Source organism: Pagrus pagrus (genome assembly GCF_965226575.1).
Source record: "Pagrus pagrus genome assembly, chromosome: 4".
NCBI lineage: Eukaryota > Metazoa > Chordata > Actinopteri > Spariformes > Sparidae > Pagrus > Pagrus pagrus.
Window position 1 is genome coordinate 21,965,088 of NC_140188.1, and position 21,702 is coordinate 21,986,789.

Here is a 21,702-nt window from a genome sequence, read left to right on the forward strand (position 1 = left end):
TGAGCAGCATGATTAAAGAATAATGAAGTTGAAGAGGAGGAGAAAAGAAATATAGACAGGAACATGAGCAGCACAGTACAACATACAAACAGTTGGGAGGAAAAAACTACAACTAACAAACAAACGACAGCTCTTTTTCAAGAAACATACCCTTCAGTAACTACACCGCACTCATACACACACACTGCTAATTCTGCCACACACACCTGTACTTCATGCCAGTGTGTTTCCCTGTTGACTCCTTGAGTGAAATGTGGCGTGGAGTGAAGGAGCCAAAGCTGCGAGCGATGATGGCCACGGTGCGGAATTTGGCCCGGGCTTGGTTCACCACGTTGGGGCTGGTGGCGCTCTGCTTGCTGTGGTCCCCATTCCCCCTCTTGAGGTTGTGGTCCGTGCAGGCGATGGACACCTGCATGGTTGTGCTTTAGTTGGGGGAGCAGAGCCCGAGACGAAAGAGGAAAAAAAGTGCAGATGGGACAGAAGGAGCGGGAACTGACACTGGCAGGGGAAGCCTGAGTCTCAAAAAGAGTGTGATTTTTTTTTTAAAATATGCTGATTTAGCCTCTTGTCCTCTTTTTTCAAGGTCTGTGTTCAAGTTCTCCTGTTTCCTTTTGCAGTTCTCTTTTCTTTCCTTGGAAATGGATTAAGTCTTCAGTCGCTCGCTTCCAAACGATGTGTCTCCATTTGCATCACTTTGTTCTGTGAAGCAAAAATAAAGCTGCAAAAGCTTCTCCTCTGTTTCCTTTTTTATTCTCTAATCAAGCCTCCCATTTCAAGTCTTTTCTTGTGGAAGAGAGGCAGCGGAACAGGTCAATCATCAAAAAGCCTGAAAAGAACAAAAGACTCCACAGTTCTTTGAGGAATCCCCAATTTATTTCAAGAGCGGTCTTCCCTTCTCCTGTGTCCTGCCTCTGATGCCGAGCTCGGGGAATTATCTTACAGGGTTTCAGCTGCAGAATGACAATCAGAAGAGCCGGAGAGAAAGCAGAGAACGAAACACAGAGACAGAGATGCGACCCAGGCAGTCCGCTCTCCCCGGTCTGACTGTGTAAGAGAGACAGAGAGAGAGAGAGAGAGAGAGAGCGATAGTGTGTGAGAGAGAGGAGGGAGAGGAGGGTGAAGGAGGAGGGGACAGGGTCAGAGCAGAGATAAGAAGGAGATGGGGGCAGAGAGGAAGGAGGAAACAAGAATTGGGAGTCACTCTCAGGTCCGGGCAGGTTGCACCATCAGACTTCTGTCATCAGCACTTTTTCCCGTCTTGTCACTTCTTCTTCTTCTCCTCTCCTCATGCCTCTTCTTCAGCACTCCCTTGCTCCTGCCTGCTGATGTTAATGTGTGTCACTAATATGCTCGTGCCCCAGTTTCCCCCTCTTTCTCTCCTCTCCCCTTTTATGTCTCTCTCTCGCCTTCTGATATTTGCTCTATCCGATATTTGGATGCTCCTGTTTCCTGCCTTCCTTATTTTTGTTTGGCTCAGCAGGGCAGCTACTTCGCCGTCAGCACACCTTCGGGGAACTGAGAGGCATGTGGTGCAACACACAGCTCTCTCTCTCTCTCTCTCTCTCTCTCTCCCTCACTCACTCCCACTCTCTTCCTGTCTCTCTCTCTCTTTAGCTCCCACTACCCGTCTCACTCACCTTCTCACACTCTTTTTCTCACCTGTCACTCGTCTTTGAAGGTTCCCTCCCTACTTCCTCCCCAATAATCTCGATACAGCAAAGCTGTTGCCATTTATTCCCACTTTATTCTCTCTATGGTATTCCTTATTCTTCTTCTTCTTTCCTATTGTTTTGTAATTTTTGGACTAGTTGTTCATCAAAAACAAAAGACACTTCAGATGTTGTAGCAAAATAAATCGTGCAACTATAACTGTGCCCGTTACTGCACAAGCTGCAGTATGTGCAAGTCAGAAACATGTTTGCTGACAAAGTAAATCATTTCTTCAAATCCCCTCACACACTGTACATACGACCCCAATAGGCAGCTACGATTCAAAGCCAACGAGACGAAGATGGATGGACAAGATGGGGGAGGTGTGCAGAGATTGTAAGCAAGAGAGAAAAAAACGGATAAGAAAGCCGGCTGGGGCGTAACAGAGCTGCGAAGAATTAATGTGACTGTGCATGTGTTTGATTACAGCACAAGTGTCTGCCTGCATAGGAATGGCTGTGTGCATGTGTGTGTGTGTGTGTGTTTACAGAGGAAGGTGTTTATGTTATATGCTTTCCAGTAATTCTATAAGGGGTGTCAAGCGGAGGTAAACGGAGTATTTGCTGCGGGGCTCTCTCAACAGTCTCTCTTTGTGTGTGTATGTGTGCATGCATGCATGTATGTGTGTGTGTGTGTGTGTGTGTGTGTGTGTGTGTGTGCGTTCCATTTGGATGAGCACATGTGGTGTAAATGTCAGCACTGCAGTGCTCCGATATGCAAGTGTTTGGACAGAATAGATGCACCATATCATTATCTGGGCTAATCAAATACGCATGAAGAATCTCAATATGTATGCATTTTGTTTATGTTTGTATGTATGGTTGTTTACGTTGTCAGCAGATGCTTTTTCTGCAACAGCTGATAAATGTCTAATGTTAACACACACGATAAAAAGTCTGTACCAACAGCCATCTACAAGCAAGAGAACGCTGTTGTAAATGTCATGTAAATGTCATGCTAACACCCGTGTTATCATTTTTTTAAAATCAGTTTCTAAACTGGAGGAGGGAGGCGCAAAGCCAACGACAAGGAATTAACTGTAGATCATATTGCTACATTGATAAAAAAAAAATGTGATCTCTTCACCACGACTCAAAGCCAGCTGAATGTGAGCCACGTACTTTTGTCAGTGCCAAATGATAGGTTTGGGTTTTGAAAGTGCTGACAGGACACCTACGGTCCAATAACAAAACTTTTTATGACACCTTACTTTGAGGACTATGGACATGAAATACTGTACAGATATAGATGATGACCAGAGGACCAACACTAATAACTTTGGTGACCCCTTTAATGTTCCCTGAGCAAAGCCACTTCTTTCTGAGAGGGACATTTGTGGTTTGGAGGAGACCAAGACCAATAACCGATATCTGGAACCGATATTCATTTGTAGTATGAATAAAAATCTTAGTGTCAAAATTTGGAAAAACAAGTGATGGAAAGTAACAAATTACTGTAAAAGTACTGTACTTAAGTACAATTTTGACGTACTTTACTTGACTATTTCCATTTTCTGCTACTTTATACTTCCAATACACTACGTTACAGTACTAGTTACGTGGCAGATTTATATTATTTTATAGTTTATAGGCTATTAATTGTGACGTGTTACTGATCAGTTATAAAAAAGAAAGAAAGAAAACAAGTTAATTTTGATTATGAGGTTATGTCTAATTAATTAAATATAAATAAACATTTAATACTACTGCCATAGTACTGTACTTTGGTCATTACTGAGTAGGTATAGAGGTTTGATACCCAGCCGACCCAACAACCAAGCAAAGTGCTTGGATTGAAAATGTCTCAGCTTGATCCATCCATTTAGACAAAAATATAAACATGACGTGATGAATTCATTCCTGCAGCTCTTTCTGCTGAAATGACCTTGTGTGTATCAGGCATTGGAAATCGCCCAATAAGAGCCTTTTGGAATACAGTGGCTTACATAAAACACAGCCGGAGCTGCCTCTTGAGGCTGACTGTGAATGATCTGGATCTAGTCCATTGTTTTAAACAGCTGTATTTCATTGATTTGATTTCAACAGCACAGAAGCCCATTGTGTATTGCTGCAATCCTTCTTTTAATCAGCCCATCTGAACCTCTCTCATCTTCAAGCCAGTCAATCCTTTCACAGAATAAATGTGTTAATCAAACGTGCTTCTTAGGGCTTCAGACAGCATGTTTTTCAATACAAATCCAGTCCTATAGAGATTAATATCGTCATATTACCTCCACTCCCTCCTGTTCCATTGTTCCCACCCCACTGGGAGGATGTACACAGCCTCAGATCAATTTCACACCTAATGGAAAAGCTACTCTGCAGCAGCTCATTCCTGATCGATCCCATCCCACTCCTCGAGGGAACAGCAGATTCCCAACGAATTCCACACATGGAATCGGAGCCATCTTAAATCCTCTTTACTTTAATGAGGAAGGGGAAAGTGCTGAGTGAAAAAGGACTGTGGTTGCAAGGTGCTTTTCTGTCCTGGAGTGTGCACAACACACCAGTCTATCCATCACTGTCAAAACACCAAAGAAATTTGTGTTACTGTGAACAAAAAATGTGTCATGTTTTCTAAGAGTGGTGTGTCATCTACTTACATACTGTATATGTTATCAGTCATTTGAATTAAAGGTTATCATATCTGTGTCACTGAAGTTCAATGACTAGTATGTGGACGTTGTGCACAGCTGTGATCCACTAGTTAATGAAGCCAGAGTCACTGAACTGAACGAGAGAAACACTGAAAACAAACAAACAGAAAAAGACTGCTATACTAAAACAACTACACAGCGACAATTTAGGCTTGATTAAGGTGAAAAAATTCCACAAATTTTCCACAATTAACAAAACAAACTTTTCAACCTCTTTATTTAGCCATGCTACTGAGGGTTCTAAGACAAAAGACTATGTCAATCAGTCAGTCCACCACTTTGGTCCAGAATGAAACATGACTACTGGAAGGATTGTCACAAAGAGGATGGTAATCCCCATGGGGATTTCTTCTGCTGTGCCACCATGAAGGTGACATTTGCGGTTTTAAGTGTAATGTCTCGGTTATTGAAAGGATTGCTGTGAAAATTGGGTCACACTTCAATGTTACCCTCAGGATGAATTGTAAGGTTTCTTAATGGGGACTATACTGCCGTCCGGGGACATTCAAAGAGTGTTTCTGGGAAAATTTGTTTAAGAGGAGTTTACACCAAAGCATGTTGAAACTTGCAAAAGCCAGTTAACACCAGTGCTACTAGGTGAGGCAGTCATCACTTCCCTTGCAACAACTCTCTGTACTTCACTGTTTCTGTCAACTGTCTGTAGCACAACTCCATGGTGCCTTCAAGAGAATGAGACATCAGAGTAACATCTATACAATTTCACAAACATGGTGTTTACCATATCAAATCACTAAAATGGACGCCCTCTTCTTTGAGTTTCTTCCTCTTGGTTGGTGGTTACAAATTCACAAGAGGGATATCCCGCTGTTGGACTTCCGATAACTTAGCCAATTAAATCAAATGTGCTATTTGGTATTCACAGGCATGCTTTTTAATGATATAATACAGAATAATAATCAAACACTAAGACAATTAGCCTACATTTTGTTTGATGTTGGGATGGTAAGGGACCTGGATAATGGATAGCGAGGTGCTTGCACAAAAAAGAGAGCCTCTGATCTAATGCCATCATCAGGTCAAAACCTTACTTTGTCCAATACTTTGGTTTATGAGCAAATACCTGCAAAACTTCCCGTCAGCGTCAACTGCACTTTGTTTCATACCTAGTAGCAGGGGTTAGCATGCTCACACACTAATCTAAGATGTACGACCTAATGGAGCTGCTCACAGAAGGCTGTAGGCTATTATTTATTTTTTCTGAAAAATCTGAGACAAATTATTTGTGTAGTACATTTCAATACTTCAGTTCTCCTGTATGTCTTTCTTTAACATTTTCTACATATTTGTTTTGTTTTTGAACAGGAGGTCACACAGGCACACAATCAATTATGACTGAAATACATGTGAAATATGGATTGCGTTAAAGCCTGAAATCAATATTTCTCATTTAACACAGGGAAAATGAACTCAAAACCAAGAACACAGTGCACTGTGACAGGTTTTATTAAATTATCTGAAATACCACACATTTATTGCTCTGTTGCTCGGTAAAGGGAGCTACAATTCAGCAGCAATCAATACTGGCATTCATGTTTTATTAGGAAGTTTACAGCTCTCTGCAGCTCAGAGAAGAGAAGCAGAGGCGAGCGCAGAGAGATAGTAATAAACTGTATGTGTTAAGAGGAAAAAAGTCTGTGACAGCAGCCGAGTACTTTCTGCTGTTAGTCTTTTAGCTTGCTTGTATTCTGCAGAAGCTACAGCTACCCTTCACCAATGTTGTGAAGTGTCACTCAACATGTATGTATCAGCCTCTACTAAGACTAAAAAAAACTTTTCAGACTGCAGTAGTCCTATCACCTTGATTAAAAAGTCAAGCAATTTAATATTTGTTGTAAATATAACCAATTAACCCAAACACGTGGTGTTTTCTTTATTTGTTTTAAAATGCATCCTCAGATTGATTTACAGTATTTCTCTATATTTCGGCTGTGCGACCATTTAGTTCTGGCTATACCTTGCTATTACTTTTGGATGCTGGTGATTTCCAGTGTTATTTATGAATTTAGCTGCAATCAAGTACCGGAGTTCTGTCCTCCTCCCAATTATAGGGGAGGTCAGGGAGCTTTAGTACATCATTAGTCTGCATTCAAAGGTAATTTACTGCTGTTCTGCTCCCTGAAAACTACACACAACAGCAGCAATGGTCTGAATTACAGATTAATGATGTAGGTCTTTGTGTGTGTGTGTGTGTGTGTGTGTGTGTGTGTGTGTGTGTGTGTGTGTGTGTGTGTGTGTGTGTGTGTGTGCACTTCAGAGGTAGAGAGGCGACACATAATTTTTGATTGACCACAACCATATACCATTAAATTTACCCATTACACTTACAGCCTGGGATCTCTCTACTCTTTCTGCCGAGTTAAACCTAAACTGATGCGCAGTCAGCCTCTCAGTCTGTGCAGCTGTGTCCCGTAACCACACACGCACAGATGTGTGTGTCGGTTTTAAACTGACCAACCATCACAGCAACATACGCTTTCTGCTGGTTGTGTCTAAAAATGAAAACTTATAGGTGGATCTATTATTTGTCAGGTTGTACATATTCTAAGCCTTTTTTCCCCATTTTTCTGATTAACATCCGTGTTTTGTTTTTGTTTTTCCAGCAGCTGCCCCGCAAGCACAAGTGATGACATACTCATAACTCTGAGCGTAAGGCGGCAACTGTGTCCTACTTTTGCACCTGTGTGTGTATGAGCGTGTGTGTGTGTTCTACTTCTTGCAGGATCATGAGCTTTGTCAGCAAAAGCCCACACACTACATATTGAAATCCCCAAGAGATGCCCATGCTATGTGTGAGTGTATATAGCTTGTGTGTAAGTATGTTTGTATGACTCTGTGTGTGTGTGTGTGTGTGTGTGTGTGTGTGTGTGTGTGCATGTGTGCGTGCCTTAATAATTTTGTACTGTGCATCACCACCCAACTGTCTAGCCTTCCTCAGGTCAGTGCTCCCTAACCTAATGCTGACGTGAATATCATTTCTATGACACATGGGGCAGACAGCCGTGGTTTTTCTTGCATAGCAAGGGACACATAGTGCACAAAACACTCACGCACACTTATACAAATGCATGTGAGCGCATCCAAACATGCTCATTAAAACACACAGAGACACTCACAAACTGAAACACAAGCTGCCACATTCAAAATTCAGTCACTGTTTACTAAACTCACTCAACCATTCCTGAAGAAAAAAGTGTCAAAGAATAAAATCACAGACTGGTGCACAACTGAGGGCTCTTTTCTAACATGCAGTAATATAGACCTGTAAGAGATGTTACATGGACAAGGTCAACAAAACAGTATTCAAGGCACCTGCTATTTTTGTAAATAGAGATGTGCGTTGTACACAAAAATATGTTTTGTGGTGATAATTCATTATATATCAGGTGGCAGGTTTGTATTTTGCAACACAACACATATCTCTGTTACATCCAAGGTTGCTGATGTCAACCTGAATGCAGTCAAGTGGAGTTTAATTCAAAGTGTTCCAGCTGTTATCTGCCATTAAACTGCAGTTTTTGACCATATCTATTTAGCTTGAGCTAAATAATGGATTCACCAGATTATAAACAGATTGACTTCGTCCTTAAATCTCACTCAGTGCTTCATGTCTAATCTCTTTCATATTGGTTATACAAATGCAGAAGTGACAGGGTACATTTCAGTGTCAGGAAAGAAATCTAACCAAAAAAGTGTTAGTTGCGTACATACATTCAGCGCAGTACAGTACTGTAAACATATGCCCTTGTCTGGGGCTCTGCCCGGAGTGCCATGACGTAACTGGACAGGGCAGTATCAGGGATGTCAGGCCTCCTCATCTCCTGCCCATAGGACTGAGCTGTTCCCACTGCCATGGACTGAACCATTTGTGGCAGCAGTAGGGAGGTTGTTAACAGTGAGACTTGACACTGCTGTAGAGCAAAATCTGACTCGTTTGTGTCCTCACAGTCCTACCAAAACTGTATGGTAAGCAAAACAAGAGAAGAACACACCGAGGTAAAGGAGTTGAATATGTCCCTTATATCTACAAACTTTTCGAGTGCCACCCCTTGGAGAGTCAGATACTTTAATAAGCTTCTCCAGGTGTTAGAACTAGGTTGGAAACACAGTTTGTGTCCATAAAAAATGCAGAAAATAAGTTTATGAAAACGTAAGTAGGTAAAGTGACTTCACATTTCTTAAAAGTGGCAGTAGTAGCAGTTTGTTTTGTTTTTTTTCTACATGTCTAGCAAATATGGAGAAAGAACATTTACATGTATGAAATGGGTTGGTGGATTATGGGTCAGTGACAAATAAGGGTTTGCATTATGAGCAATTCAAAAATGTTTTAAAAACAATTTTAAAATTTAAAAGCTTGCATCAGGTTTGCTAAAATGTATATTTTGTATTTATGTTGGTTTCATGTAATTTAAAATAGCATTTGAACTATTTTTTACAAAAGGTAAGACTGATTGCCCCTGAAAATGTCAAGTGGTGTAACCACAACAAAAGGAGAAATATTAAATATTTCTTTCCACCTAGAGTGTATGCAAGTGTACTTATGAAAACAGCTACTTAATTTTAAAATATCACATGAAAATAGATTTTATTAGGATTATCTTAAATTAAAATTGTATGCGTTTTTGTAATATAGAGCAGGACAAATGCTGAAAACATTTGTTGTTTTTTTTGTTTTGTTTGTTTTCTAAATAATATTTGACAAATTATGTATAAACTGTTAAAAAATATGTTAATACATTGCAATAGAGGATTACATCTTATTCTACATGAATTTTCCTGTATATTATAATATTTTTATGAAAAATACTTGTTTCACCAATTGACACAAACCAGTTACACCACCTGACTATGTTGCTTCTACAGTCAAAGGCCATTGTTTGTTGAAGTAACTGGCAATAAAAATCAAGCATGACAGTGAACAAGGTCAACTGAACTTTTTTTTTTATTTTCAATAAAGAAAAAACTGGTTGGACAAAAGGGAGTCAACTGTCTCCTCTGGTCTCAGGGCAAAAGTTGTCTGAGGGCAGGTGAATCTCTCCTGGTCTCAGGGCAGAAGTTGTCTGAGGGCAGGTGAATCTCTCCTGGTCTCAGGGCAGAAGTTGTCTGAGGGCAGGTGAATCTCTGCTGGTCTCAGGGCAGAAGTTGTCTGAGGGGAGGTGAATCTCTCCTGGTCTCAGGGTAGAAGTCGCATTTTTCTGTTTGAAGGCAACGTAGTTGGACAAAAGGGAGTCAACTGTCTCCTCTGGTCTCAGGGCAGAAGTTGTCTGAGGGCAGGTGAATCTCTCCTGGTCTCAGGGCAGAAGTTGTCTGAGGGCAGGTGAATCTCTCCTGGTCTCAGGGCAGAAGTTGTCTGAGGGCAGGTGAATCTCTCCTGGTCTCAGGGCAGAAGTTGTCTGAGGGCAGGTGAATCTCTGCTGGTCTCAGGGCAGAAGTTGTCTGAGGGCAGGTGAATCTCTGCTGGTCTCAGGGTAGAAGTCGTATTTTTCTGTTTGAAGGCAACGTAGTTGGACAAAAGGGAGTCAACTGTCTCCTCTGGTCTCAGGGCAGAAGCTGTATGAGGGCAGGTGAATCTCTCCTGGTCTCAGGGCAGAAGTTGTCTGAGGGCAGGTGAATCCCTCCTGGTCTCAGGGCAGAAGTTGTCTGAGGGCAGGTGAATCTCTCCTGGCCTCAGGGTAGAAGTCATATTTTTCTGTTTGAAGGCAACGTAGTTGGACAAAAGGGAGTCAACTGTCTCCTCTTGTCCCAGGGCAGAAGTTGTCTGAGGGCAGGTGAATCTCTCCTGGTCTCAGGGCAGAAGTTCTCTGAGGGCAGGTGAATCTCTCTTGGTCTCAGGGCAGAAGTTGTCTGAGGGCAGGTGAATCTCTCCTGGTCTCAGGGCAGAAGTTGTCTGAGGGCAGGTGAATCTCTCCTGGTCTCAGGGCAGAAGTTGTCTGAGGGCAGGTGAATCTCTGCTGGTCTCAGGGCAGAAGTTGTCTGAGGGCAGGTGAATCTCTCCTGGTCTCAGGGTAGAAGTCGTATTTTTCTGTTTGAAGGCAACGTAGCTGGACAAAAGGGAGTCAACTGTCTCCTCTGGTCTCAGGGCAGAAGTTGTCTGAGGGCAGGTGAATCTCTCCTGGTCTCAGGGCAGAAGTTGTCTGAGGGCAGGTGAATCTCTCCTGGTCTCAGGGCAGAAGTTGTCTGAGGGCAGGTGAATCTCTGCTGGTCTCAGGGCAAAAGTTGTCTGAGGGCAGGTGAATCTCTCCTGGTCTCAGGGCAGAAGTCGTATTTTTCTGTTTCAAGGCAACGTAGTTGGACAAAAGGGAGTCAACTGTCTCCTCTGGTCTCAGGGCAGAAGTTGTCTGAGGGCAGGTGAATCTCTCCTGGTCTCAGGGCAGAAGTTGTCTGAGGGCAGGTGAATCCCTCCTGGTCTCAGGGCAGAAGTTGTGTGAGGGCAGGTGACTCTCTCCTGGTCTCAGGGCAGAAGTTGTCTGAGGGCAGGTGAATCTCTCCTGGTCTCAGGGCAGAAGTTGTCTGAGGGCAGGTGAATCTCTCCTGGTCTCAGGGCAGAAGTTGTCTGAGGGCAGGTGAATCTCTGCTGGTCTCAGGGCAAAAGTTGTCTGAGGGCAGGTGAATCTCTCCTGGTCTCAGGGCAGAAGTCGTATTTTTCTGTTTCAAGGCAACGTAGTTGGACAAAAGGGAGTCAACTGTCTCCTCTGGTCTCAGGGCAGAAGTTGTCTGAGGGCAGGTGAATCTCTCCTGGTCTCAGGGCAGAAGTTGTCTGAGGGCAGGTGAATCCCTCCTGGTCTCAGGGCAGAAGTTGTGTGAGGGCAGGTGAATCTCTCCTGGTCTCAGGGCAGAAGTTGTCTGAGGGCAGGTGAATCTCTCCTGGTCTCAGGGCAGAAGTTGTCTGAGGGCAGGTGAATCTCTCCTGGTCTCAGGGCAGAAGTTGTCTGAGGGCAGGTGAATCTCTGCTGGTCTCAGGGCAGAAGTTGTCTGAGGGCAGGTGAATCTCTCCTGGTCTCAGGGTAGAAGTCGTATTTTTCTGTTTGAAGGCAACGTAGCTGGACAAAAGGGAGTCAACTGTCTCCTCTGGTCTCAGGGCAGAAGTTGTCTGAGGGCAGGTGAATCTCTCCTGGTCTCAGGGCAGAAGTTCTCTGAGGGCAGGTGAATCTCTCTTGGTCTCAGGGCAGAAGTTGTCTGAGGGCAGGTGAATCTCTCCTGGTCTCAGGGCAGAAGTTGTCTGAGGGCAGGTGAATCTCTGCTGGTCTCAGGGCAGAAGTTGTCTGAGGGCAGGTGAATCTCTGCTGGTCTCAGGGCAGAAGTTGTATTTTTCTGTTTGAAGGCAACGTAGTTGGACAAAAGGGAGTCAACTGTCTCCTCTGGTCTCAGGGCAGAAGTTGTCTGAGGGCAGGTGAATCTCTCCTGGTCTCAGGGCAGAAGTTGTCTGAGGGCAGGTGAATCCCTCCTGGTCTCAGGGCAGAAGTTGTGTGAGGGCAGGTGACTCTCTCCTGGTCTCAGGGCAGAAGTTGTCTGAGGGCAGGTGAATCTCTCCTGGTCTCAGGGCAGAAGTTGTCTGAGGGCAGGTGAATCTCTCCTGGTCTCAGGGCAGAAGTTGTCTGAGGGCAGGTGAATCTCTGCTGGTCTCAGGGCAAAAGTTGTCTGAGGGCAGGTGAATCTCTCCTGGTCTCAGGGCAGAAGTCGTATTTTTCTGTTTCAAGGCAACGTAGTTGGACAAAAGGGAGTCAACTGTCTCCTCTGGTCTCAGGGCAGAAGTTGTCTGAGGGCAGGTGAATCTCTCCTGGTCTCAGGGCAGAAGTTGTCTGAGGGCAGGTGAATCCCTCCTGGTCTCAGGGCAGAAGTTGTGTGAGGGCAGGTGAATCTCTCCTGGTCTCAGGGCAGAAGTTGTCTGAGGGCAGGTGAATCTCTCCTGGTCTCAGGGCAGAAGTTGTCTGAGGGCAGGTGAATCTCTCCTGGTCTCAGGGCAGAAGTTGTCTGAGGGCAGGTGAATCTCTGCTGGTCTCAGGGCAGAAGTTGTCTGAGGGCAGGTGAATCTCTCCTGGTCTCAGGGTAGAAGTCGTATTTTTCTGTTTGAAGGCAACGTAGCTGGACAAAAGGGAGTCAACTGTCTCCTCTGGTCTCAGGGCAGAAGTTGTCTGAGGGCAGGTGAATCTCTCCTGGTCTCAGGGCAGAAGTTCTCTGAGGGCAGGTGAATCTCTCTTGGTCTCAGGGCAGAAGTTGTCTGAGGGCAGGTGAATCTCTCCTGGTCTCAGGGCAGAAGTTGTCTGAGGGCAGGTGAATCTCTGCTGGTCTCAGGGCAGAAGTTGTCTGAGGGCAGGTGAATCTCTGCTGGTCTCAGGGCAGAAGTTGTCTGAGGGCAGGTGAATCTCTCCTGGTCTCAGGGTAGAAGTCATATTTTTCTGTTTGAAGGCAACGTAGTTGGACAAAAGGGAGTCAACTGTCTCCTCTGGTCTCAGGGCAGAAGTTGTCTGAGGGCAGGTGACTCTCTCGGTCTCAGGGCAGAAGTTGTCTGAGGGCAGGTGAATCTCTCCTGGTCTCAGGGTAGAAGTCGTATTTTTCTGTTTGAAGGCAACGTAGTTGGACAAAAGGGAGTCAACTGTCTCCTCTGGTCTCAGGGCAGAAGTTGTCTGAGGGCAGGTGAATCTCTCCTGGTCTCAGGGCAGAAGTTGTATGAGGGCAGGTGAATCCCTCCTGGTCTCAGGGCAGAAGTTGTCTGAGGGCAGGTGAATCTCTCCTGGTCTCAGGGCAGAAGTTGTCTGAGGGCAGGTGAATCTCTGCTGGTCTCAGGGCAGAAGTTGTCTGAGGGCAGGTGAATCTCTGCTGGTCTCAGGGCAGAAGTTGTCTGAGGGCAGGTGAATCTCTCCTGGTCTCAGGGCAGAAGTTGTCTGAGGGCAGGTGAATCTCTGCTGGTCTCAGGGCAGAAGTTGTCTGAGGGCAGGTGAATCTCTCCTGGTCTCAGGGTAGAAGTCGTATTTTTCTGTTTGAAGGCAACGTAGCTGGACAAAAGGGAGTCAACTGTCTCCTCTGGTCTCAGGGCAGAAGTTGTCTGAGGGCAGGTGAATCTCTCCTGGTCTCAGGGCAGAAGTTGTCTGAGGGCAGGTGAATCCCTCCTGGTCTCAGGGCAGAAGTTGTCTGAGGGCAGGTGAATCTCTCCTGGTCTCAGGGCAGAAGTTGTCTGAGGGCAGGTGAATCTCTGCTGGTCTCAGGGCAAAAGTTGTCTGAGGGCAGGTGAATCTCTCCTGGTCTCAGGGCAGAAGTCGTATTTTTCTGTTTCAAGGCAACGTAGTTGGACAAAAGGGAGTCAACTGTCTCCTCTGGTCTCAGGGCAGAAGTTGTCTGAGGGCAGGTGAATCTCTCCTGGTCTCAGGGCAGAAGTTGTCTGAGGGCAGGTGAATCCCTCCTGGTCTCAGGGCAGAAGTTGTGTGAGGGCAGGTGAATCTCTCCTGGTCTCAGGGCAGAAGTTGTCTGAGGGCAGGTGAATCTCTCCTGGTCTCAGGGCAGAAGTTGTCTGAGGGCAGGTGAATCTCTCCTGGTCTCAGGGCAGAAGTTGTCTGAGGGCAGGTGAATCTCTGCTGGTCTCAGGGCAGAAGTTGTCTGAGGGCAGGTGAATCTCTCCTGGTCTCAGGGTAGAAGTCGTATTTTTCTGTTTGAAGGCAACGTAGCTGGACAAAAGGGAGTCAACTGTCTCCTCTGGTCTCAGGGCAGAAGTTGTCTGAGGGCAGGTGAATCTCTCCTGGTCTCAGGGCAGAAGTTGTCTGAGGGCAGGTGAATCCCTCCTGGTCTCAGGGCAGAAGTTGTCTGAGGGCAGGTGAATCTCTCCTGGTCTCAGGGCAGAAGTTGTCTGAGGGCAGGTGAATCTCTGCTGGTCTCAGGGCAAAAGTTGTCTGAGGGCAGGTGAATCTCTCCTGGTCTCAGGGTAGAAGTCGTATTTTTCTGTTTCAAGGCAACGTAGTTGGACAAAAGGGAGTCAACTGTCTCCTCTGGTCTCAGGGCAGAAGTTGTCTGAGGGCAGGTGAATCTCTCCTGGTCTCAGGGCAGAAGTTGTCTGAGGGCAGGTGAATCCCTCCTGGTCTCAGGGCAGAAGTTGTCTGAGGGCAGGTGAATCTCTCCTGGTCTCAGGGCAGAAGTTGTCTGAGGGCAGGTGAATCTCTGCTGGTCTCAGGGCAAAAGTTGTCTGAGGGCAGGTGAATCTCTCCTGGTCTCAGGGTAGAAGTCGTATTTTTCTGTTTCAAGGCAACGTAGTTGGACAAAAGGGAGTCAACTGTCTCCTCTGGTCTCAGGGCAGAAGTTGTCTGAGGGCAGGTGAATCTCTCCTGGTCTCAGGGCAGAAGTTGTCTGAGGGCAGGTGAATCTCTCCTGGTCTCAGGGCAGAAGTTGTCTGAGGGCAGGTGAATCTCTCCTGGTCTCAGGGCAGAAGTTGTCTGAGGGCAGGTGAATCCCTCCTGGTCTCAGGGCAGAAGTTGTCTGAGGGCAGGTGAATCTCTCCTGGTCTCAGGGCAGAAGTTGTCTGAGGGCAGGTGAATCTCTGCTGGTCTCAGGGCAAAAGTTGTCTGAGGGCAGGTGAATCTCTCCTGGTCTCAGGGCAGAAGTTGTCTGAGGGCAGGTGAATCTCTGCTGGTCTCAGGGCAAAAGTTGTCTGAGGGCAGGTGAATCTCTCCTGGTCTCAGGGTAGAAGTCGTAGTTTTCTGTTTCAAGGCAACGTAGTTGGACAAAAGGGAGTCAACTGTCTCCTCTGGTCTCAGGGCAGAAGTTGTCTGAGGGCAGGTGAATCCCTCCTGGTCTCAGGGCAGAAGTTGTCTGAGGGCAGGTGAATCTCTCCTGGTCTCAGGGCAGAAGTTGTCTGAGGGCAGGTGAATCTCTGCCGGTCTCAGGGCAGAAGTTGTCTGAGGGCAGGTGAATCTCTCCTGGTCTCAGGGTAGAAGTCGTATTTTTCTGTTTGAAGGCAACGTAGTTGGACAAAAGGGAGTCAACTGTCTCCTCTGGTCTCAGGGCAGAAGTTGTCTGAGGACAGGTGAATCTCTCCTGGTCTCAGGGCAGAAGTTGTCTGAGGGCAGGTGAATCCCTCCTGGTCTCAGGGCAGAAGTTGTCTGAGGGCAGGTGAATCTTTCCTGGTCTCAGGGCAGAAGTTGTCTGAGGGCAGGTGAATCCCTCCTGGTCTCAGGGCAGAAGTTGTCTGAGGGCAGGTGAATCTCTGCTGGTCTCAGGGCAGAAGTTGTCTGAGGGCAGGTGAATCTCTCCTGGTCTCAGGGTAGAAGTCGTATTTTTCTGTTTGAAGGCAACATAGTTGGACAAAAGGGAGTCAACTGTCTCCTCTGGTCTCAGGGCAGAAGTTGTCTGAGGGCAGGTGAATCTCTCCTGGTCTCAGGGCAGAAGTTGTCTGAGGGCAGGTGAATCCCTCCTGGTCTCAGGGCAGAAGTTGTCTGAGGGCAGGTGAATCTCTCCTGGTCTCAGGGCAGGTGAATCTCTGCTGGTCTCAGGGCAGAAGTTGTCTGAGGGCAGGTGAATCTCTCCTGGTCTCAGGGTAGAAGTCGTATTTTTCTGTTTGAAGGCAACGTAGTTGGACAAAAGGGAGTCAACTGTCTCCTCTGGTCTCAGGGCAGAAGTTGTCTGAGGGCAGGTGAATCTCTCCTGGTCTCAGGGCAGAAGTTGTCTGAATGCAGGTGAATCCCTCCTGGTCTCAGGGCAGAAGTTGTCTGAGGGCAGGTGAATCTTTCCTGGTCTCAGGGCAGAAGTTGTCTGAGGGCAGGTGAATCTCTCCTGGTCTCAGGGCAGAAGTTGTCTGAGGGCAGGTGAATCTCTCCTGGTCTCAGGGTAGAAGTCGTATTTTTCTGTTTGAGGGCAACGTAGTTGGACAAAAGGGAGTCAACTGTCTCCTCTGGTCTCAGGGCAAAAGTTGTCTGAGGGCAGGTGAATCTCTCCTGGTCTCAGGGCAGAAGTTCTCTGAGGGCAGGTGAATCTCTCTTGGTCTCAGGGCAGAAGTTGTCTGAGGGCAGGTGAATCTCTCCTGGTCTCAGGGCAGAAGTTGTCTGAGGGCAGGTGAATCTCTGCTGGTCTCAGGGCAGAAGTTGTCTGAGGGCAGGTGAATCTCTCCTGGTCTCAGGGTAGATGTCGTATTTTTCTGTTTGAAGGCAACGTAGTTGGACAAAAGGGAGTCAACTGTCTCCTCTGGTCTCAGGGCAGAAGTTGTCTGAGGGCAGGTGAATCTCTCCTGGTCTCAGGGCAGAAGTTGTCTGAGGGCAGGTGAATCCCTCCTGGTCTCAGGGCAGAAGTTGTCTGAGGGCAGGTGAATCTCTCCTGGTCTCAGGGCAGAAGTTGTCTGAGGGCAGGTGAATCTCTGCTGGTGTCAGGGCAAAAGTTGTCTGAGGGCAGGTGAATCTCTCCTGGTCTCAGGGTAGAAGTCGTATTTTTCTGTTTCAAGGCAACGTAGTTGGACAAAAGGGAGTCAACTGTCTCCTCTGGTCTCAGGGCAGAAGTTGTCTGAGGGCAGGTGAATCTCTCCTGGTCTCAGGGCAGAAGTTGTCTGAGGGTAGGTGAATCTCTCCTGGTCTCAGGGTAGAAGTCGTATTTTTCTGTTTCAGGGCAACGTAGTTGGACAAAAGGGAGTCAACTGTCTCCTCTGGTCTCAGGGCAGAAGTTGTCTGAGGGCAGGTGAATCTCTCCTGGTCTCAGGGCAGAAGTTGTCTGAGGGCAGGTGAATCTCTGCTGGTATCAGGGCAGAAGTTGTCTGAGGGCAGGTGAATCTCTCCTGGTCTCAGGGTAGAAGTCATATTTTTCTGTTTGAAGGCAACGTAGTTGGACAAAAGGGAGTCAACTGTCTCCTCTGGTCTCAGGGCAGAAGTTGTCTGAGGGCAGGTGAATCTCTCCTGGTCTCAGGGCAGAAGTTGTCTGAGGGCAGGTGAATCCCTCCTGGTCTCAGGGTAGAAGTCGTATTTTTCTGTTTGAAGGCAACGTAGTTGGACAAAAGGGAGTCAACTGTCTCCTCTGGTCTCAGGGCAGAAGTTGTCTGAGGGCAGGTGAATCTCTCCTGGTCTCAGGGCAGAAGTTGTATGAGGGCAGGTGAATCCCTCCTGGTCTCAGGGCAGAAGTTGTCTGAGGGCAGGTGAATCTCTCCTGGTCTCAGGGCAGAAGTTGTCTGAGGGCAGGTGAATCTCTGCTGGTCTCAGGGCAGAAGTTGTCTGAGGGCAGGTGAATCTCTGCTGGTCTCAGGGCAGAAGTTGTCTGAGGGCAGGTGAATCTCTCCTGGTCTCAGGGTAGAAGTCGCATTTTTCTGTTTGAAGGCAACGTAGTTGGACAAAAGGGAGTCAACTGTCTCCTCTGGTCTCAGGGCAGAAGTTGTCTGAGGGCAGGTGAATCTCTCCTGGTCTCAGGGCAGAAGTTGTCTGAGGGCAGGTGAATCCCTCCTGGTCTCAGGGCAGAAGTTGTCTGAGGGCAGGTGAATCTCTCCTGGTCTCAGGGCAGAAGTTGTCTGAGGGCAGGTGAATCTCTGCTGGTCTCAGGGCAGAAGTTGTCTGAGGGCAGGTGAATCTCTGCTGGTCTCAGGGCAGAAGTTGTCTGAGGGCAGGTGAATCTCTCCTGGTCTCAGGGTAGAAGTCGTATTTTTCTGTTTGAAGGCAACGTAGTTGGACAAAAGGGAGTCAACTGTCTCCTCTGGTCTCAGGACAGAAGTTGTTTTGTAGGATTTTCCTCATGGCTGTTTAGTCTCATCTGGTCCCAGGCCAGAGACCATTGTTTCCCACAATTTTGTCTGAGGGCAGGTGAATCCCTCCTGGTGTCAGGGCAGAAGTCGTATTTTTCTGTTTTAAGGCAACATAGTTGGACAATTCTCATATTAGTAAGTCTTTTTAAAGCTGCTGTTCATGTTCAACATTGTCACTGTTCACCCACTTCATTCTGCTGCACTATATATTGCTTAAAATTGAAAGTGAATGGAATACCTAACCTTCCAGAGCTTTGATAATAAAGTTCTGGATAAATCACCACTTCTTCAAAAGAAATATAACACTTGAAAATAGGTCCACATAGTAAGTTAGTTCATATTACATCTTTAATCAGCATAATAAACTACTGATATTTGACAAAATCGGCCTCTAACCAAAAGGAATGTAATAAAAGTCAGATGGTCTAACCAGTTACACCATTTGACATTTCAATCTAAATTCAAATTTAACAGGCATTATGATGGACACATATGTAAGCACATGGCCTTGGTGTGAAGATTTCACACACATTTTTTAAAATAAATACTTATTTTTACAATTATTATGAATGATAAATGTTTTCCTGGGGTCATACCATTTGATATGTAACCCTAAGCACACCTGACTATACCCTAAAAATGTCAAAATATCAAGATTTCAAAGAGAGTTACTAACCTCGTCATGCAGCAGTTAGGCTAATCAGGGGTCCTTCTCTGTGATATAATTTCCTGTCACATGGTCTTCTTGCACAAATTAACAAAATGGCTCCTTGAATGTTGGTTACACCACCTTGACACTTTAGGAAGTTGACTTGACAGACACAATTCCCCAAATTAATTATAAAATTCAGAACAATGGTGTTCCATTTATTTTATTCATTAATAAACAACACAAATGTAAGATTATGCCAAACTAGTTGATAGGGTGTTTTATTGAGAATGTCACCTTTTTTAACAAGTTAAACTATTTGGTACAAAGTTTTTATGGTTACACCTCATTGACATTTTTGCCATTATCCCCTGAATATTCTCTGAAAATTGATTAAATCCAGAAATTTTAGATGAGGTCTTCAAAAAGAGAATGTATGCAAGTTAATTGTACGTTTATTTTCAAATTTTAACCTTTGTAAATTCAACTGAACCATAAGAACACAAAAAAAATTGCATCACGTCATTGACCCTTATGTCAGGAGGTGGTGTGCAAGGCAACAGGGGAAGGACCAAAATGTGGACAAGGCAAACACGGACACAGAAAGAAACAAAACACATGAGCAACAATGTGACATTAAAACTTCCACAATCTGACAGGGAACCCAGATAGCAAAATTGTTGTGGCCCAGATCTGGCCCACACCAGACACGTTCATCCAGCCCACGTACCACGTGTGAGCGATGTCACTTGGGCAGTCCACTCCTGTTTGCAAGATCTGAGCCACAAGCCGGCCATAGTATGGCCACATGTCAGCCAAGAGCGAACAGAATAAACCAGAACTAGTCAGTCTGTCATTTCCATGTGACAACTAGACACACAAAGTGGCACCATCATTAAATCTGTCCTACTCCTTCCAGGCATGACTGAGGCCACAGGCCAAAGGGCAGAATGACAAAGAAAGAAGGAGAGCATGAATGCTTCATTAGTCAATCATATCCATTAAAATCCATAAAAGCAGCATTTCAATTTCACCCCTGCCACTTCAGTGACCTCGTTCTCAGTACAAATGGTGACACTATGGAGGCTGTCACACTCCCAACACTTCCATTAAACTGTGCTCCAGGCTGAATCAAGGGAACAACAGGCAGCTTACATGTTACATTTTCAAGTTTTTTCATGTTTGATGACACAAAGTTGGTCCATTTTGGGTTAAGTCATACTGTTAGCCTCCTCAAATATTGTGCAACATTTTGATACATAAATTTATTCAGAAGAATTATTAAAATGCCATAAAAGAAATTATGTTAAAATGTTAATATGGCACATTAATGCTACAAACGTCAGCATATTGCTACATTATAGTTATTAAAGTTTCATATGTGTGTGAGAGCTCACTCTGGATAGAGCATGATCTTATTTCCTGTGCAGTTATTTAATATTAGCAGAGCATCCTGGGGAATAAGTTTGAAATGTATGCAACCACGGCTGATGATGCCAACTGAATGTCATACACATCTCCTCGGGCTTCTAATGTATCATTTCAGCGGTTTACACATAGAAGCGGAATAGATCATGGGTCAAGGATATTACAGCCATAAGCCTGCCACAGTGATGAGTCTTGGCCCTGAGGTCATCCTCACGTCAATCATGGACCATACCATGAAGATACGTACGTGCTGGGTCTCAAATGAGAATCACTCATCCCCTCCTCCCTTCTCCTCACAGAGGCAGAGCTGTGAGCATGTTTGTGGGGGAAGCACATGTGAGCTTTCGATGGATTGTAATGTGATTTTAATGACCAATCATTGCACTATATAATCGTGTTTTAATTGTTTTGTTTTTGTAGTCAGTCTTTAATCTTTGCAGCCTTCTCATTTTATGGGTCACCACATGGCAGTTTACCAAACACGAGTTAGTCATGCGCAGGAGGTGTATACCAGGATATTAAGTTGATGAAGACTTTTTGAATGTCAGAAAAATAAAAGCAGATACAAACAAAAGTCTGTAGTTTTCATAATTGCATTTAAAGGCCTTCTCCTCGTGAAACTGACATTTCCTGTTTGTTGAGATCTGCACACAAAAATCAGGGTAAACTTTATTTCACGTACTCTTTATGTACTCTTCAGCATTGGCAAACTGGCAGAACAGTTCCCTACAAAACATCCCCACTCAGCTTTGCATAAAAGCCAGAGCTTCAATTATCCAGTGGCTGAGCACTGAGGTGTGTCACAGTGGGAAGATGCCAGACGCTCTACAGCTGCCACCTCCACTCATAGGACCAACAAAATTACCCCTGAAAATAAAACCACCTCTCCTCCACACCGCAAGGACTTCATGTAATAGAGTGCTGATTAATTACTACTTCAGTACATGACTCCTCAAAATTAAGAGGTTAGCTTATAATAAAGATTCTTGTGAAAAAAAAAGAGCCTTCTCAAACTGTGCCTGAATCATGCCCACACAACAGAACAATTTCTATTGATTTTGAGACATTCAACCCTCTCTCTGGCAATACACTGACTATATAGACAGACCTTTACATGCACAAAGTAGTCAGATTTTTGCCCTTATTCAGAAAAAGACAATATTCCTTCTAAGCTGTTTACATGGATAATGAAAATGAATATTCCACTAATATTCCCGTTTACATGCAGCCCTGTTAATGTTACCTAACATGGCGTTTATCATGAAAGAGTATAAAAGCCATAAGGGTTTCCACTGGTGGCAAAATTGTTCGACCAGGAGAACACAGCCTCTCTCTCTTATCCCTTTAACCTTCTTCTTGAAAAGCTTGACGTGGCAATATTTGCACATAGAAAAAAACAACATGCTGATATCCAAGACTTTCATAATGTTTAAATGTAGTTGTGTGTCCCCTCATGACATCTTTACCCCAGCCTTGCAAACATTTGAATTTTTAGTTTGTGTACAATGCATCCATGACAACACACCGAACTGACTGTAATGGGCAAGA

General features: G+C 45.3%; 1 protein-coding gene across 3 annotated transcripts in view; it reads right to left on the minus strand.

The window, feature by feature from the left end:
* The window catches only part of kcnab1a (potassium voltage-gated channel subfamily A regulatory beta subunit 1a), a 115,667-nt gene that overhangs the window by 75,248 nt on the left and 18,717 nt on the right, over nucleotides 1–21,702 (minus strand). Inside the window, exon 1 of one of the 3 annotated variants that reach the window (XM_084351134.1) lies at nucleotides 207–1,490. The exons of the other annotated variants lie outside the window; for them this stretch is intronic. Coding sequence (XP_084207260.1) covers nucleotides 207–415 — 209 coding nt within the window. The 5' untranslated portion in view covers nucleotides 416–1,490. Of the gene's footprint in view, nucleotides 1–206; nucleotides 1,491–21,702 lie in introns of those variants that run through there. 3 annotated transcript variants of the gene reach the window in all.